Below are 19762 nucleotides of genomic sequence, written 5' to 3' on the forward strand. Positions count from 1 at the left end.
AACAGTCCATGGCACCCAATAAACAGCAAAAGCAAGCGAGCGACCAACTACAATAACTAGCAGCAAGCCTCTCTCTGCCGCTTATCTGGTAGCTAGGCTACCCACCCTTGGGGCAGATAGCACTCACACCCTTAATCCTAGTACTGCACCAGAATCAATCACACACTCCAGATCCAGCCACCTCTGAAAAAGACCCACCTATTACTGAATGAGGCTTTAGGAGGACATCTAAATACAAGCCATAACAGTGCCTTTAAATAGAGCATTTACCCTGCAATGAAATTTGAGTAGCTTTGTGCACATTGGTCTCTTAGACCAAATTATAGTATCCTAAGGTCAAGGACCAGCTTACTCATTTCTTTGTATTTAGAGCTAATAGTGTTTTCTTGAACTCATTTGTTTCCTTAAAGGTTAAGCCTATATTCAACATTTTGGTTTACATTGATAATATCTTTGTGTATGTGTGTGTCTGTGTGTGTGTGTGTGTGTGTGTGTATGTGTGTGTGTATTGCTAGAGATTGAACCCAGGGTCTTTGCACTGAGCTACATCCCCAACCCACTTTTGGGTCTCTCTAAGTCAGTAAATTGCCCAGGCTGGGATTACAAGCCTGTGCCACCATGCCTGGCCTTAGGTATTTATAAGTAAGCAATACAAAGTTAAAATTTAGACAAGTTTAAAGTTATTCATTGTACATTTCAGTTAAATAGATAATGGTGTACTGATTTCATTTGTTTTCTAGAATAGATAGATTGATCCAGGAGTTAGAATTAAAATTTGATACCCATTCAGAAGATTATACCATGTAAGGATTGGGAATCTTGGAAACCTCATCCTCTAGTCTCCATCTCAAGTCTTCCGATTTAAATAATGATTCCTAGGGGAAAGAGTGGGAAAATTTATTATTGTGCATGCTTTTGGTGTAACGGTAGAGATTTCTGTTGGCTTTTTTACAAGTGTGTGTATTGTATACAAGTGTTTGTAGAAGACTGTACCATTGCTTGCCACCCTTGGGTCTCAGATGCCTGGACTGTCACATGGTTCATCCAGAAGTAGCCTTATATAAGGCTTCATAAACAGATTAGCCTGTGTTTTTCAGGTACATGTCATGGCTTCTCCAGGTCTCTTCTAAACATTGTATCCAGGGCATCTCCTTCTCTGAATGGGCCATTCTACTCCCTGGAAAAACTTCAAGTTCTGCCAGAATCAGAAGGGTTGGTTGGTTGCTTGCGTTTCGTGTTGAGGCCACTGGCACACTCAGCAAATTCCTTAGCCTTTAGAAAAGAAAGGTAGAAGCCGCAGAATTGTTTGTTGCTGTGGTTAAAATCTCTGTTATAAAGCTAGAGGATGTTATTCTACTCTAGACAGTGATTGTTTTTAAACACATTGGGAGGTTTTGGATTACATGTAGCTGGCAGGAATCTTCATACTTTGGTGACCTGTGGGGTTTGTTTTTCAGTTAGTGTTGTCTTTGAGGAATGGGCCACCGGCCTGCAGACCTCAAAGCAACAGTATTAGCAGCAAAGGGGAGCATAAGGCCCTTGTATTTTAGGGAACGAAAAGGTGCAAGGAATTACCTGAAACTCAGAGACTGGCTTGGTAGTGAGATTATTCCAGAGAGTAATGCCTTATTTTCTCTACTAGTCATCAAGTAGGCAGAGAGCATGCATGTATATTCTATTTTCAGAAATTAGCAAGCACATGGTGTAGTGCCTGTCTTCAAAGACCGTTATTACTTGACCAGGGCAGATTAAGTGACAGCATCTTAGATTAAATGACTACTGTAAAATACCAGATTAAATGACTACTGTAAAATACCAGTTGATATTGAAGTGGTAAGTTTTGGGTGCATCAGAACTTAATTGCAGTGGCAGTTGGGGCAGGGGAAGGTATTCCTGAGGAGGTACTTGAAGGGGTAAATTCACTGGATGAACTTTGGTTTTTAATTTTTATTGGTGAGGTGTAAGGTTAGAGGGGGGCACTCAGAGAATGATGACCTTCAGAGGTTGCTGGGAGGCTGAGGGGACCAGCAAGACCATGAACAGCTGAAGGAGTGGGCTGAGTATAGACAGCTTTGAAAACCAAATTCTGACCTTGACCTTATAGCTCAAATAGTTACATGGAAGGGGGGAGGGGTGTTCCAGGACAAGGGATCCCCACCGTGCCTGTGTGAGATGATAGCGGGGTCACCATTTAATGACCTTGGTCTCTTGGCTGGTGACAGATGGAAGATCTGCTCCCCAGGAGTTAGAGCGGGTGAAGCCCAGGAGCAGCTCACCAGGTCCTTTGTCTTGCCCCTTACTTTCCCCAGAAAATGTACTTCATTTTACCTTCAATTCGTTTTCCTTCAACAATGAGGCCCTTTGTTATTGCAACTATGGAGTAAGAAAAAAAGTCTTGTTGGGGTCACATTACCTGCAGGCCTCTGGATAGTCACAAAAAGGTAACAGCCTAAAGCTGTGATGGACGTTTTCATTGCTTCGGAAGCAAGCCAGAAACAGTCACGCTCAGCAAGAGAGGAGCAGGATTCTCCATACTGACAAATGACACTCGGATTCTGTAAAAGCAAAAGGAACCAATTACGTAAAATGACTTGTAGTCGATCTAAGGCAGAAATGTTGAATCCCCAAAGTAGATTTCTGAATGTCACCCTTTGTTGACTGCAGAAAAAACCAGATCTCTGCTTTCCTTCTAGGAAGGGGCCCTGGAGCTTCATGTGCCCCCTCCCAGCAGAGCCTCTTCTCCAGAGAGCTGGCTTTTTCTCCTGCACACTAGAGCTGTGGGAGTGGTAATCCTCAGACAAGGTGCTGGCTTGAAAGAAGTAGGTTAACTATAAGTTACCTGCTTAGACAAGAGGGCCTCGTATGGAAAGAGGCTTTATGAAGGCCTTGCAACAAGTGTGTTGTGCATATTACACACTGTTGAGTCAGCAGAATCCTCAGGAGGCTGCGGGCCCCCAAAATGAGCAGTGCTGTGGTGTCCCTGGGCCCAAGCCAGGCCTTACAGGAGCCTTCTGGGTGGTAGTGATGTCTGGGGCCTTCTGGGTTTTTCACAGCTCTCACTCCCAGTTATGAACTGCCAATAAAGAAAACAGCATTCCCCCTCATGTTGTTCGACCACTTCCAATTTCTCATTTCAGTTTGTTTAGATTATGTGCCCTGAAGTTTGCTGAAGAAAATAGACTCAGTTGGTGCTACAGGAGTGCCCAGGGAAGGATTAGGTACATGAGGAATGAAACAGGGCCTCTCTTTAGCTTTTTTTTTTTTTGGTATCGGGGATCGAATTCGGGACCCTGCGGTTTCGAGGCAGGTCGTGGAACCACTGAGCTAAATCCCTGGCCCTCGTTGGCTTTTGATATGTGACTTAGGAATCCAGTGCACCATGACAAACATCACTGCCACTTTTCCTTGTCCTACAAGTCTGATTGCTTTAGGCTGTGTCAGTACTGGGAAAGCCCACCTGGCTGTCTCTTGGCTTTGGGGAAATGGATGAAAACCAGCCTTGTCTGCCTGTGGTGTCTGTTTTCATTATCTGTGGAGCTCTCTGGCCTTTCTTTAACACCCAGGAGTGGTAGCTGTAGTAGGAATTAAGATGGTGAACACGAGGGTCCCCAGATGTGTGCAAAAACGATCTTAAATAATCACTGACATGTCATTAAATACTGTGCCCTCAGTCTGGGTAGATGTGTGAGTGCACACATGAACATGTGTGTATATGTTTATGTGAAGTGCATTAGTTCTTTTATAACATTGAAGGAATATGGTTAAAGATGGCATGTCTTTGCTGTCCTCTGTCCTCTGTGTTCTTCAACAGCTGCCCTCTGTGTGGTGTTGTGTGGTCTGGAGCTCTTGGATCTACTATCATTTGGAAGCCCATAGGATAAAGCATGGGAAAGTAATTTGTATCAGTGTTGTAGTGACTGAATGGCTTAGTGCCGGGGTCCATTCTGAGCTCTATGTTGAAAACATATTCTCCTTTACGTGTGTATACATTTGTGTGTACATATATACCTTAATTTTGTTGGTAGTTTTCTCCTTATCATTTACTATTCTTGGTCAGGTGACTAGATGGTATCACCTAAAGTTGTATCATGCTGCCATGTGCCATTCCTGAACCAGATCTATGTTAAGAAAGCACCACAATTTCTTTTATTGAAGCATGTAGGCCCTTGACTCCTCTCTTGCTCTAACTTGGTAGGAGGGGTGGAAATGAAAGTGCAGAAAGGTGTTGTATGATTCTTTTTTTCCTCCACATGTGTGGCCCTCCCTCTAGCTTTGGACTTCCCAGCTTTGACTGTACATTAGAATCATTTGAAGAGCTTGATAAAATGCAGATGCCTGGGCCCTACTCCCAGAGATTCTGACTGAGCCTGGGTTCTGGGATTTTAAAAGTTTCCTGGATAATTTTAATGTGCAGCCAACATTGTACCTCATCCCTCTCTAGTTTGACAACTGTGGGAAAGTAGAAGCCAGGTCAGAATTTGACTTTGGCTGTAGGCCATCCATGATTCCTAATTTTAGCCCTAGACTTTCAGATATATGGATGTGGAGGACTAGGCCCAGAAAGGGGTGAGAGGTTGGCTGAAAAAGAGAAGGCTGACAAATAGTCTCTTATTATGGATTGGAGCAGTAGTTTTAAAGTGGTCTACATCCAATATGCCATTCACACTTGGTTTATATTCATCTTTAATATGGTAGTCACAACTACATTATTTACAATTTATAAGATAAATATTGTAGTTATGAAAATCTTTTTTTCTCCTTAGGGCAGACATACCTCTGATACAGGTGAGCAATACATGTAAGAACCAAGAAGAAGGCAAGTACGTTACCATCATACAGCCCTTGGTATAGTTAGTCTTTTACTAGTAGCTTCAGCCTTGTGGGAAATGGATGGATAACAAATCTGGGTAGAAATTTCAAATGATCAATTTGGAACAGTTGCTGAAGAACTTTACTTTTCTTCTAATAGAATTATCTTTGGGGAAAGAATCTTCATTTTAAGAAAAGTATGACTTTCCAGAGTAAATTTAAGTTACTTTTGCCGAAAAAAGCCTTGAACTTGGTGCCCACGCGAAGTCTGAGCAGAGCAGGAAGACAGGCTGGACCTGAGTGCCGGAAGTTCCCACAGATGGTGGTGTGGAATCAGTGTTATTGAGGTGGTATCTTATGTTCAGTGGCTGTAGGACTGAGGGCCGTGTCAAGTTTAATTGGAAGAGGAAGCACATTCTGGTTTATGTGTGAAGCAGATAAACCAAAGCTTGAAAGCCCAGCGCTTGGCAGAGGCCCAAAATCCAGAACCCCAGCTCCATCTACGCTGCAACACGAGACTTGAGAAACCTTCCAGTGAACTCAGTGCTCTGTCCTGTGCTGGAAAATTCTTTTGCTAATACATGGTCTGGCAAAGTGACCATTCCTTTCTGTGTCTTTTATGTATTTTGAGAACCGGCTTTCTTCCCATTTTAGTTTTCTTTTGCTGGTCACCCTTCCTGTCTCCCTCCTTTCTATCCCTCATCTTCACTGTTTTGGAATTTGTGACTTGTAATTTTTATAGGGACTTGACTTTTGTTGGAACTGGGCTGTGTGAAAGCATTCATGCCTTTGTTCAGCATGTCTTAACTTTTAGATTGATCCCACGAGTCATTTTGGTAGGTGGCAGGGGCCTTGTGATAGTTCTGAATTTTATGAATCAAAAAGACAAGAGCTGTCACCACGAGCTGAAATGTGGGAGAATGCTTCGTGGCCTTTTCTGAGTCACACAGGAAGGAGGGGGCACTTGGTTGGCACTAACATACACATTACTTTCTTTCTGCCAGCTCCGCCTCCTGTCTGTTACAGTCCTAGCAGTCCCATCCAGATTCTAGAAGACCCCAACTGTTTTTTCTCAGGCCTTCAGCTCTATTCTGGGAGGAATGAAGCATCTGCTTTGACTGTGGAGGCAAACGGTAACCTCAGAGAAAAAGTTGGTGAGTCCTTTCATTAGCACTTGTATTGGCAAAACAAAATGACCTTATGTCTCTCATTTGTAACTTTCTCTTTAACTGTGGGAGCTTTGCTTCCACAGTTTGTTACTCGAGGTCAGCTGTGGTTGGAAATATAATGAAAAATACCAGGAATAAACAGTTCATAACTTTTAAATAACATCATTGCCATATATTGTTATAATTGTTTTATTTATTATTGACTATTAATTTTTTAGTGTGCTTAATTTATAATTTAAACATTATCATAGGTATGTAGGAACAAATATAGCATGTGCAGGCTTTGGTACTACCCCTGGTTTCAGGTGCCCACTAGGGTTCTTGGAACAGATCACCTGAGGGAAGGGGGCTTTGTAATCCAAATGTTTCTTCATTTTCTATCCTTATTTTAACAATCAGCATATTGGATTATGGGTTATCTCTTTGCTGGTAAATGCCGTATTTGTAATCATGTTATGGTATGATAAGACAGTATTTTTTGTTTTTTTTTTGGTACTGGGGATCGAACGTAGGACCTTGCATTTGCGAGGCAGACACCAGAACCACTGAGCTAAATCCCCAGCACTGATAAGACAGTATTACTATATTACTAAGACTGTATTATTCTAATATGTGGCTCCCTTTGCAAGAGTCATATCTGTGTAGGAGCTTCAGAATTACATCATTTAGTCCCTAATTTTTTCTCTATCTAATTTAAAAATATTTTTGTCCCTTTTTCAGAATCTTTTGTTGTTTTCTTTTTCTGCTTCATTTTTATTTCTTTTTGCAAATAGTTCACAAGTGTAGAAGGAATAAAACTATAAGTAGGGAAGGGGAGCCACCTCCTATGTAAAAATTTTCTATTTTTGAAGGGTTTTTTTGGTGGTGGTGGGGCACTGGGGACTGAACTCAGGGCCTTCACACTGAGCTCCATCTCTCCCTTTTTAAAATTTTTTATTTTGAGACAAGAGTCTCATTAAGTTGCCCAAGCTAGGCTCAAACATGCCATCCTCTTGCCTTAGTCTCCCAGAGTGCTTGAATTACAGGCATGCACCACCATGCGTGGCTTTTTGAGGGTTTTTGAGACTGGTAAAACTGTGAGGAAATTCTTTAAAACCATTTTACAACTCTTGCCAAAGTATGCTAGTTCAGTTTTTTCTTACTTCAATGAAGAAGGAATTCAGTAGTTTTTATGCTTGTTGAGACCCATTCCTTTTATTTTTCATCTAAAGAAATAATTTTCCATTGGAATTATATTGTTATTTTTATTAAAATATTTATTTTAGTATTTTCTATTCTTATTAAATGTGCTTATTCCATGAAGCCCTTCAGATCCATTCTGTCCTCTTTAGTCTCATAACTCTTAACAGCTATCATTGTGCTTAAAATATAAAAAGTTTGCAGTTGTAATTTTGGTGAGTGAGTGAATGGACTAGTCCAACCTACATTCATCTTTTTCCTTGGGTTGCTCATTGTTAATTACATTTGTTTGGTAATTCATCACATGTGGCCTTTTGGTAATCTGTTTTTATTGCTGCACTTTGAGTTTACATCTCACTGGTTGTATATATTCTCTAAAGGTGAGGAATATTTGACTTTATATAACCTTCCATAAGGCAGGTATTTAGTCTCCCCATTTTTCAGAAGAGGAGGTTCAGAGAAGCCCAATAATTTGGCCAAGGTCACAGAGATGAATTTTTTTGGCCAAGGACAGGGAGAGCCATATGACTAAAGTATAGCCTCAGAATCCAGCCTGTACCGTGACTGAATTTTCTTTGGCAGATGTCTCCATGTATAGGGCAGTGTTCTAGGTCAGGAACACAACCCACGTATATGACAGACAATCCTTTCTGCCTCTGAAACTTGAATTCTAGTAGAGGAAGATAAGTAATATAGTGTGACTGGGAAGAAGAGGCCTGAGGCAAAAGGTTTTAAGAGGCTTTTCAGGACATCTCAGCATTTGTTAAGGAGCCACATTGAGGCATGACCAAGGTTAGGTAAGAATAGGTGGACAGGAGAGCACATTGGAGTAGAAGTGAGGGCTTGCTTCTATCATACATGGTAAATTTCTTAATGACAATTAGGACCAACAGAGAGTTTCTGTCTTTTGCTATTACAAAGACACTAAAATATCATTTATTGTCATGTTTTCTCATATTGGAATACTAAAGAAGAGGAATGTAATCCTGGATAACCTTTGCCAGAAAGGACAGTTGTAAACCTAATAACGTGTCTGCATAAATACATATATAGGTGTGCTAGTACGTATATACAAGCCATATGCATGTATCTTGTGAGTAGTTATACCTTTTTTTCTATTTTTTACTTCATTTCACTGTGGCCTGAAAAAAAACTAGGTTGGCAGTTGATTAAATATGGGAAGCAAAGGAGAGAAAGGGCAAAAAGTGGATATGAAATTTCTATCTGTGTGACTCATATGACGAGGATGCCATTTATAAGAAAGAAGATATACTTGGGGAAGAAAGATGGTTTTTGAGAAAAGGATGTGCTCTCTGTGTCTATAAAAAACACAGAGCCACCATTTAATGTCACTGTAAAGCTTGGGTATCTGGAGATGCTGTTGTTCAGCTCCCCTTATTCAAGGAGAGGATTTTCAGGCTCAGAGTAAGGTTAGGCCAATAGTAAGTGGTGGTGGAGCTTTCACACCATCATGCCATATACCATCTTAATTTTTTTTATTTTTATTTTTTGGTACTGGGGATCAAACTTGGTACCTTGTGCTTGCCAGGCAGGTGCCAGAACCACTGAGCTAAATCCCTGGCCCCATGCCATCTGCCATCTTTAATTCATTGCTTAATAGTATTGTTGTGAAATGGGCTAGGTATTACATTGCGTGTGGCTGGTGTAAGTATTCTTGTACTGGTTAAGTATTTGAGACCAGCATTGTGCTGAGTGCCAGGGTGACACAGATGAGAAGACTAATCTGGTTTTGTGGAGTTTGGAGTCTTGTGTAAATAAATAATTGCCATCTACTATGATTATTGCTTCAAAAGCAATATGTACAAATGGGCTCAGGACAAGGAAGACAGTTTTTGTAGCAGGGACAGTAGCTTTGCCGTTACCATTTAAAGGATGACGTTTCCCAAGAGACATAATGAGATCCATATTTCTAGGAAGAGGAAGAATGCCAAAAAGGCCTAGAGGTTATAGAGAGCTAGCACATCCTGGAAACTATGTGTTCCTAGGTACTGCTGGAGCTTAAAGTCTGAGGGGTTACCAGTATGAAGCAGGGGTGACATGAAGTGTTGCCAGGTAGGTAGACAGTATGTGCTGCAATATGTGATGGAATGTCAGCATTATCATGTAATTGATAATTGATGAATTTTGTGCAGATAAATGATATAATTAGATTTTCCTGTTGGAACAATTTTTCAAAGTAGTGTGGAAGATATGTTGAGCCTGAGTCGTGGGTTTGGAAATTGGAATGAGGCTAGAGTTGGGCATAGATAAGGACATTATGGAAGTGGTCTGGGTATGAGTTGCCACAGCTTGTAATACTATGGAATGAACATAGAGTTGGAGTTCCTACCTGTGTGGACTGTGTGACTTAACTTCTGTGCCTCTCTTCTTCTATAAGTTGGGGGAATTGATACCTCTTTATAAGACTGTATGGAGAATAAGTAAAATAACATATGGAAAAAATTTAGTGAAATACCTAGCATATCATATACACTTTAGGAATAGTTCCTGTGATTATATTATGCTTATGAATAATGGTACTTCAAGATCGACATGGGAATAAAGAAGAGGGTCTATAGTGATATTTACGAGGTAGAATTAACAGGTGGTAACTCACTAGGTGTTGGAGGAAAGAGGAGGAAGGAATTTTGGAAAACTTTCCTGTTTCTGGCTTGAGAAAAAGTAGTGGAGATGGGGCTCGAGAGTTAGACTATGTAAGCATTGGGGGAAAGGAAGATGTGTTAAGGTAGAATGCCTTAAGAGCTATTGGCTGCCATTGTAGATGTGGATTTCAAGACTTGAGTTGAAGACACGAGTGGAGATTCTGTTGAGTGAGGGTAGAAGAGTACTCGGGACAGAGCTGGGAGAAAACATTTGAGGGGCAGGTGGAAAAAAGGGAGCCAGAGAAGACGTGTAGAGAGGCAGGAGGAAAGGTGACTTGGATGCTGACTTAGGAGAGTTTCAAGAAGAGGGTGATCAACCATGTTGATGCTTCAGAAAGGTTAGGTGTATAATATGAGTTGGAAAACTCTTGTTGAATTTGGTAGCTGATCAGGGCAGTGAATGGAGCATTTGGAACACAGAGACAGAAAGCATATGTTGCTTACTGAAGATGAGCAGAAGAGAAGGAAGGAGATTAGGAGATTGTAGGGTGACAATCAGAGGTCTTCCTGTTTGATTTTGGTGGGTATGTTTATGTGTTGAAAAGAAAGGGGAGTTGGAGAGGATAAAAGAAAGGGAAAGGATGAAGGATGGAGGAAGTCTCAGGAGTGGGAGGAGAGGGAATGGAGAGTAGAGTAAATTGGAAAACATATCTGTGAAACAATGCAGGATAGATGGAGGTAGTGGTGTGTCTTAAATCTTATCTTTAAATGCTGCTGTAGTTGTAATGCTAATTATTCACCACATACTGATGGACATGTATCTCCTGGGGAACAGCCTGATGTCTTTTTTCTATGTTTATATTTTAGTTGAGGATCCTCTTTGTAACTTCCTCTCTACGAACTTCCTGAGGATTTCAGAGGTGGAAATGAGAGGTTCCGAGGATGCGGCAGCTGGAACAGTATTACAGCGGCTGATTCAGGAACAACTGCGATATGGCACCCCAACTGAGAACATGAACTTGCTGGCCATTCAGCACCAGGCCACAGGGAGTGCAGGACCAGCTCACCCTACAAACAACTTTTCTTCCACGGAAAACCTCACTCAAGAAGACCCACAAATGGTCTACCAGTCAGCACGCCAGGAACCGCAGGGTCAAGAACACCAGGTGGACAACACGGTGATGGAGAAGCAGGTCCGCTCCACGCAGCCACAGCAGAACAATGAGGAGCTGCCCACTTACGAGGAGGCCAAGGCCCAGTCACAGTTTTTCAGGGGGCAGCAGCAGCAGGGGCCCGCAGGCCACAGTTACTACATGGCTGGGGGCACCAGTCAGAAGTCTCGCACTGAGGGGAGGGCCACGGTGAGCCGTGCCAACAGTGGACAGGCACATAAGGATGAAGCGCTGAAAGAACTGAAGCAGGGCCATGTCCGCTCCCTCAGTGAAAGGATCATGCAGCTATCATTGGAGAGGAATGGTGCTAAGCAACACCTCCCTGGCTCAGGGAGTGGAAAGGGGTTCAAAGCAGGAGGGGGACCCTCGCCAGCCCAGCCCGGTGGGAAAATCCTGGACCCTCGAGGTCCTCCACCTGAGTACCCCTTCAAGACCAAGCAAATGATGTCCCCAGTCAGCAAGAACCAGGATCATGGTCTTTTCTACGGTGACCAGCACCCAGGGATGCTCCATGATATGGTCAAGCCTTACCCTGCCCCTCAGCCTGCGAGAACAGAAGTGGCCGTCCTGAGGTACCAGCCACCCCCAGAGTATGGGGTCACCAGGTGATTATCAAGCCTAGAGGGTCAGCTTGGCTTTTCAAAATTCAGCAGTCATGTTTTTAGCACTCACTGCTTTCCAGGCATGTTAAATTTTTGTCATCAGGTTTTTTTTTCTTGTGCATTATATTTAATAAGCCACTTTGGGGCCATGATTTGTCAAGTGAAGCAGAGTAGAGGGCAACTGGGGATTGATGAGTGGAGGATAGGAGCCTCTGCTGTTGGTGTTCTTGGGAGCTCTGTCTGGACACCTACAGGGTGTTTTCCTGGCGGGCTTTGTGGAGAAACATTCAGACTCCTGGAACATATTACCAAGGGGTTTTATAGTCTTTCTTCACTGTAGATCTTAAAGCAAAATAGTCAGACTGCTAGAACAGAGGAGTTAAAGAGACTGTGGGACTCACATTCACAGATGGGAAACTAAAGCCTGGAGAGATTAATAAATGTCCACAGCACACAACTCAGAGGCAGTTGGGGGCTAGAGTCAAGTATCCTGACCATCAACATCTCTTCACTCTCTCGCCCTAATTCCTCTTACAGCCTTTGGATGTGTTGTGTGGCTGGTTGATGGATTACTGGATATGTACTCTGTGCAGCCTGGTACCAGATTCACAAATAAAGATATGGTCCCTGCCCTCAATGACTTATAGCATTGTCTCTGGGGAAACTGTTTCTGAACAGATCACTGCTGTTAAATTACTGTTTAGGATAGAAGTATACAGAAAGTGCTAGAGGAACAGGCAGGGCAGTTACTTGTAACTGAAGGGACAGGAGAGAGCTTCCCAAAGGAGGTGATGTTTCAGTCTGGCCTTGAAGGATAAATGAGAGTTGTAGGGTAGAGATGGAGTAACAGAATGTCCTGTGCAGAGGGAAAGCCATTTCTTGAAACAAAAAGGCTGTGAAGATGTGTCTGGAATGAGGGGCAATAATGCAGAGCACAGGTGGGCTAGGTATGGTAAGATGTGGCAGAGGATGTGTTTGGACAGAGAAGTTGGTAAAGGTGGGTGTAATGCTAAGAAGTTTAGCATTTATCCATAAGCCATTGGGAAATACCTTTTTAAGTAGGAGCTACGTGCTGGTGGTTTTTGTTTTTGTTTTTATTTATACCGGGGATCAAACTTGGGACCTTGCGCTTGCGAGGCAGGCAGTGGAACCACTGAGCTAAATCCCCGGCCCTACATGCTGGTGTTTAATAGCTGACTTGAGTGGCAGTGCAAGATGGGTTAGAGGGGCTGATAGCTCTTCATGGGACCCTTCAGGGACATGAGTAGTCCCAAGAGGAACTGGTGAGAGTGCCTGAAGCTTGGGGCAGTGGGAATGGAGGAACGCTGTGTGCTGAGAGGCAGGGAAATAGACTTGACAGGATCCTGTGATGGGTTAGGTGTGGAAGCTGAGTAGCAAGGCAGTTGGAATAAGGCAATTGGAAATCCAGCTCTCAGGAGAAAAGTTGGAGTCACCAGTGTAGATGTTGTTGAACTTGTGCAGGAAGAGCATGAAGTATAAAACGAGAAGATAGGTAGCCTTTGCTATTTTTGGATGTGTTATTCTCAGAAAGGGTTTGCCTGTTTCTAAATTGAATGAGCTAAGGTTCCCCATGCAGCCTGAGCAGGAAGCATGCCCTGGATGCACCCCTTTCGGACAGGGAGTGACTAGAGCTGGACAGAGAGCACTGGCTGACACAGCACTTACTCCCCAGCTTGATCCTGCAGTGGGGCTGGGTGGGAGTGCCCGCATTGCAGTAGTCTGGCCAACTCTTAGACCTCACATACCCAGTGGAATGCCTTCTTCCTCATATGGGCATAATCTGACCACTGGGAAATCCAAGACAGGGCCTGGAAGCTGCTCTTCTTTCCTTTTTATAGTTCCTTAGGTCACAGGAGAGATTTAAACTCAAAAAGTATCAAATCACTACTATTTGCATCATATTAATACACCTTGCTTGTTTAAAACATCCCGTAGTGTTCCAGAATCATACCAGAGCTTATGACAGTTTACCCTTTCCCCTGAACGTTTCACTCAACCTCTGGAGCTTAATAGAGGATGAAAATCTTCCCATATGAAGTCTTCACTTTGTTAAATAACAGCACATAAAGTGGATGATTTCTGCTTTGTCAGCTGGCAGTAGGTATGATATGAGGTGGAAAAATGGTCAGGAAGGAAACACTTCTGGGAGGTCTCCCCAGTTATTTGCGGAAAGTGTCATTTGTCTCAAAAGAAGAAAAAAACGTATGAGGGATTTGAGCTTATTGTTAGGGTTGGCAGCTGGATTAACACGACACGTCAAAATGTCTGAGACTGTGTAACAGAAGGTCGTCAAGGATGGGCCCCAGAGCCACAGGGCTGCTTTGTGAGCCTGGCCACAGCTAGCCCGAAAGGCTCCAGTGGCACAGCCCTTGGCTGGCTGGGTAAACAGAGTGGCATCCATACTGCTCCACTTTAGACACATTTAGCATAGCTTAAAATCCCAGGGTTGAGTTTATGTAGTGTGCAACTTATTTGTGACCCAGGAGACAAGCAGCGCTCCTTTGAGTTTCACTGACAAATTCCCTTGGGCTTAGAGGGTTACCTCTTTAACAGTGAAGGTTTAGGAAACTGCAGGCTGTTGGGTACAGGCATACTGCAGCGTAGACTGCCACACTAGAAGGAGAGGCCTCTGACTGAGGTCGCCCAATCCATTGCCCTCCTGGTGCTGCACATGTGTGCTCAGATGGTAAGGGATATTTAGTAATCTGGTCCAATCCATTATATTTGTGAGACTTGACTCCTTTTTGCCTAAAGACAGGTCTGAAGAGACAAGTGATAGAATTTATGAGAAAAAATAAGAATTTGAACTTCCTACCTTCATTCCTGTCTCTCTGTTGCTTACAAAGTCTCTCACCTGCTCTGAGGCACTAAAGATGGAGGTGCCCGTTGAGTTGTAAACCATTTGGACTCCTTTATGGAAACCCCCTGAGAAAGGCTACTGATGCAGGCTCCATTGACTTGTAGCACCTTCCTTTGTTGTGAGCGAGGTAGTGTGAGCTGCCCATGGATGAAGGCTCTGGTTTTCCTCTAGCTCATCTTGCTTTTCCCTCATCTTGAAAGTGGAAATAGGTAGGAATGAGGGCAAGGTGGGATTTGCTTGTTTCTATGGAGAATTGTTCTTTTCCACTAACCTCCAACATGTATGGATATTAATTCTGACTCACTTTGTGGAAACAGAGCCCTTCCAGAGGTAGTTACTTGGCTTATGGATTCTGCGGTGTTGATAGAAACAAATGCACACATGAATTCCGATGGGTGGTCTGGTTTTTATCAGAAAACTTTGGAATATGTTAGTCAAGGTGCCTGTTTGTTTTCCAAAAAATTGGTCCATATTTTGAAATATTTGAAAACTAGAGGTGCAAAAATTTACTTATTAATATCCTACTTCCCCAATACAACTACTAACATTTTCCTTTATAAATTACTTTTTTCGTGTTACAATCATGAATTATATTCAGTTTACTATCTTGAGCTATTTTTAGGTAGCATTGTCTCAAATTTTTTGCCACAATCCTTTATATTTTTATAACCATTTTATTAGTGTCTAATATTTTATAATGTATATAATTTATACCATTTTCTCTAAATGATGTGATGAAAATGATTATGCATATCAAATTTTCCACACTTTGGCTTGCTTCTTTGGGAATTATTACTTAAAAATGAAATTATTGAGTACATTGTAGTGAACATTTATTGGCTTCTGGTGCTGCATAACTTTGTAAAAACACTACTGTGCCTATTTTATTGCACGTTGACCAACATTAGTCCTTATAATTATAAAAACTTTGCCAATTTGAAAGAAAAAAAAGTGTTTAGACCCTGTTTTAATTTGCAGTTACTAGCTAGGTTAATTTCTTTAGGCAGTATGTTTTACTAGATAAACTTCTTTGATTTTGAAACTTGGCTCTTCATGTTTTTTGTTCATATGGGTTATATACTTTAATGGATCCTGTATTAACTAAAACCTGTTTTCTCTAACACTTGCTCCATTTTTCCATTTTCTAGAACTGTCTCTACCCTCAGCAGGTGGCAATAGAGTGGTATTGGTGGCAGCGCTGGTAGCTGGAAATCTTAACCTTCACCACATGCTTACTGTGTGCCAACACATTGTGTGGGTTATCTTCCTTAATCTTTACGACTCTAAGGGCTGAGTACTGCTCACCTACCCATTTTCACAGTGATAAGAATGGAGGCCTAGAAAAAAGCATTATAGTACTCAGATCACTACACTAGCTCTGTGGTGTAGAAGCCAGGATGCAAACCTGGAGTGCTCTGCTGTATGAGGTGTGGTCAAAGAATATGGTGAATGTTTAAAAATGATTACAGTAAAAGACATATTGCTATTAATTTTCCTCTAAATTTGCCACCTTGCTTTGAACACACTTGTCCCATCCTTCTTGCCACTTTCTGAAGCAGTTCTGGAAGTTTTCTTCCATGTTCTTCGTTGATCCTGGCTGCCTTGATGTCCTGAATAAATCAAAGTATTTACCTTTATGTGTCACTGCACTGCAGAAGAGCCAGAGGTCACATGGTATAAGAGCCAGTGAATAAGGTGGATGAAGGTATACCATAATGTTTTTATTTGAAAGAAATTGCCATACAAATGTTTTGAATTGATTCAGGACATCTAGGGAGCTGTGAAAAGAAACTCATGAAAGAGGACTTCCAGAACTGTTTCCGAAAGTGGCAAGATGATGGGATAAGTGTGTTTGAAGCAAAGAGGAGTATTTTCAGGGGGATTAATGACAATGTGTCTTTTACTGTAATAATTTTTTAATTGTTAATTTAAATATTTCCTGTAGTTTTTGATCATACCATGTACATATACCTACTGTGAGTTAAAAATATGGCCACTTTACATTGCAGGGGAAGTGCAGACTTGAGTTTAACCTGGCATCACTTACTTGCGGATTGCCTAATCAGATTTATAGAATATATCACATGTGATGTCCTGCTCGCCACAGTGTTTTTCAGAAAGATAGGACTACTGATTCAGTACTCCAGACCCCAGGAAGAAAGCCCTCCAGATACCTTTTTTCCTCCAGATATCCTGGAGGGCTACAAACAAATTTAACCTTGGCAGCTGCAAGGGCTGATCTTTCACCTGTCGTTAGGTTTTTTTCATTTGAAGGTGGAGACTGGGGTAGTGGTGTGTATTTTCTTTAGATATTTTTAGCAGAATGTTTCAGTTATGGAAGATGATAAAAACTAACAAGACTAATTTCTATGTTGTAGGCAGTATCAGTTTGGAAAAGGACTAAGTGTGATTCCTGATAATGAAATGAACACTTGCAGCTGGGTGTGTCTGAGCTAGACATTGTCTTTTTGTCCCTTGTTTTGGTTCAATATTACCTGTTTGATGCAGAAGGTTTGATTTACTAGCTTCCTGAAGCAGGGAAGAGTAATACCTATTTATTAATATTGTGCTTATTGATGAATGCATTAACTTGATTTTTAGTATGTAGATACTTTAAAAGAATTTTATTTTTATTAGTACATATTTGCAGTATATAAAGGTTACATTTATTGTGGAGAATTGGTACATCTGCATAACACATCTCAATTCTTTTTTTCCATCTTCCCCTCCATCTTCCTTTGGTAAAAATTTTTCCGGCATCAGACTTTATTTATTTATTTATTTAATAAGTCTTTGTCAACTTAATTATCATAAACACCGGTTAACAGCCAGACTAATAAGCCAAAAAAATGTATAAAACAAGTAAGACAATAATACTAAATTTGGATACACTTTTAGATATTGGCTATGCTGATTACAATAGCATTTTTCCTATTGTCTTTTATTTTGTACTTTATTTATATATTGGATTTCTCATATAAGAGAAACCATGTGATATTTAAGTTTGTGGGTCTCATTTACTTCACTTAACATTATGGTCTCAAAGGTACACCCATTTTCCTACAAATGACTCAAGCTTGTCCTTTATGGCAGAGTAGTACTCCATTGTGTACAAATACCACTTTGTTTTGTTTTGTTTTGTTTTTTGGTACTGGGGATCTAACTCGGTTCCTTGCCGCCTGCTCAGCAGGCAGTGAAACCACTGAGCTAAATCCCGGGCCCTTCACAGTTTTTAATCTATTCATCTGTTAATGGACATATAGGCTGCTTTCAAGATTTAGCTATTAACTGTGCTGCTGTAAACTTGGGAATGCATGTATCTCTATAATATAATGTCTTTAACTCTTTTGAGAAGATAGAGGGGGAATGGCTGGGTCAAATAGAATTTCTATTTTTATTTTTTTGAGGAATCTCCATACCAATTTCCATACTAGTTTACACTCCCACTAACAATGAAGAAAGATTCCTTTTCCCAGCAGCCTTTCCAGCGTTTGTTGATTACTTGATGATAGCCATTCTTTCTGGAGTGAGATAGAACATTAGTTTTGTTTTAATTTGCAATTCTTGACTGACCCCATGATGTTGAGCATTTTTTTTCATGTGTTTATTGGCCATTTGTACTTCTTCATAAGAGAAGTGTCTATTCATTTCAGATCCCCATTTTTTGATTGGGTCTTTAAATTTTGAGATTTTGAGTTTTGAGTTTTTTTATATATTCTAGATATTAGTCCTTTGAGGAGTAGCTGGCAAAAGGTTTTTTATTCTGTAGGCTGTCTTTTCACTCTGGTGGTTGTTTCTTTTTCTGTGCAGAAGCTTTTTAGTATGATGTGATCCCAGTTGTTGATTCTTGGTATTATTTCCTGTGCAGTCAAGGTTCTATTCAAGTAATAGTGTGGGGGGTTGGGCAGTCCAAGAGCACATGTAGCAAAGTAAAGATAACACCTGTCTTGAAGAAGCCAAGTGCATTTTAACTTGAGCAAGTGTAAAGACATGCTAACCGGCAGGTCTGACTCCTGGTTGGCTCCACATTTGCCATGTGCTGTATGATAAGAAAAAAGGTTTGGTGACCCCATCTTACTTTGAGTTAGAAATGACTGGAGAAGGGAGGAGAATTTGGAGAATGTATGTATGCTTCCAAAATGGTGAATTACTTTTTACCATTTATACAGTCATGAAAATGAATTGCTATGTAGGATCGAAAGGTAAAACAGATGGATTAAAAACTGCGCATTGCCCTTAGTGAAAATGAGGTCATGCAGTCTTATTTGAATTCCACTGTGTACATGTGTTAACAGTATTTAGGCTTAATTATGGTTGGATAAGTCAAGTAAAATGCCCTGTTTGTCCTGAGAAATTGTAGTATGAGAATTTCAAGAAGCTGGGGTCAGGTTCAGGTTACTTTCCCAGGGTACTTGTTGTAATTCCAGCTGAAATGCATTAAATGAGTGACTTCTCTAACAGAAGGTTATTTGTATCCACCTGCATAGCAAAGATTTTGATCTTCATTTACCCAAGTTGAATCTTAATGTAAATATCTATGAGACTTAAAGTGTCTGGTTGACCAAAGAGATTGAGGTGGAGAACTTCACTGGTTTGGAAAAAAAGGTTCAAAAGGTGGGAATTCTTTTCTTCTTTCCTAACAGCAAATTGCCTAAAGTTCTCAGAGCGTCAGCTTCCTTATCTATAAAGTGTTACAGCCAATTTTTCATAAAACTTAATTGATTTACTTCCTTACATAGATAAAACATGTACCTTGTAGAAAATTTAGAAAAATGCATAACTCCTACCACACTGCCCTCCCAAGAAAGGGGAAATAATAACTACCATCAATCACAGGTAACCACTGTTATATATTCTGCTCACTATATTGCTTTTTAAAAAATTTTATTTATTTAATTTTTTAAAATGAATTAATTTTATTGGTTTTAGACATAATGATCACATTCATCAAAGGGAATTTGTACTTGTACATGATATATCTTGATTCTTCTGTTTTTCCCATTCCCTTCCCCTCCCTTCAACTCCTGTTCCTGTCTTTACTTGCAAAAGCTTTGTTTCCATTTTTTCTTTCTTTTCTCTTTTCCCTTCCTTCTTTTCCCCCTCCTCTCTCCCTGGTTCCCCTTCCCATTTGAACATTTTCTTCCTATTTCACAATATCTGTTATACATTTTGGTCCTTATTTACACTTTTGATTTCTCACACCAGAGAAACAATGCAATATTTACACATGTGTGTCTGATTTATTTCACTTAAGCGTATGGTCTCAAAGTACATCCATCTACCTAGAAATGTCTCAAGTTTATCCTTCTTTATGGCTGAGTAGTACTCCATTGTATATATTAAAAAA

At 40.9% G+C, this 19762-nt stretch overlaps 1 protein-coding gene across 7 annotated transcripts in view; it reads left to right on the forward strand.

The window, feature by feature from the left end:
* The window catches only part of Amotl1 (angiomotin like 1), a 179409-nt gene that overhangs the window by 89209 nt on the left and 70438 nt on the right, over positions 1-19762 (forward strand). For 5 of the 7 annotated variants that reach the window (XM_004838055.4, XM_087212303.1, XM_021252673.2 and 2 more), the window contains 2 exons: positions 5814-5963; positions 10628-11537. In XM_004838055.4, the coding sequence (XP_004838112.2) occupies positions 5814-5963; positions 10628-11537 (1060 nt within the window). The remainder of the gene's footprint in view (positions 1-5813; positions 5964-10627; positions 11538-19762) is intronic. The other 2 variants (XM_087212305.1, XM_004838053.3) reach the window with 1 other exon arrangement.

The sequence above is a fragment of the Heterocephalus glaber genome, unplaced genomic scaffold (genome assembly GCF_053883595.1).
Source record: "Heterocephalus glaber isolate CG9 unplaced genomic scaffold, H.glaber_assembly_v1.0 deba00001429, whole genome shotgun sequence".
NCBI lineage: Eukaryota > Metazoa > Chordata > Mammalia > Rodentia > Bathyergidae > Heterocephalus > Heterocephalus glaber.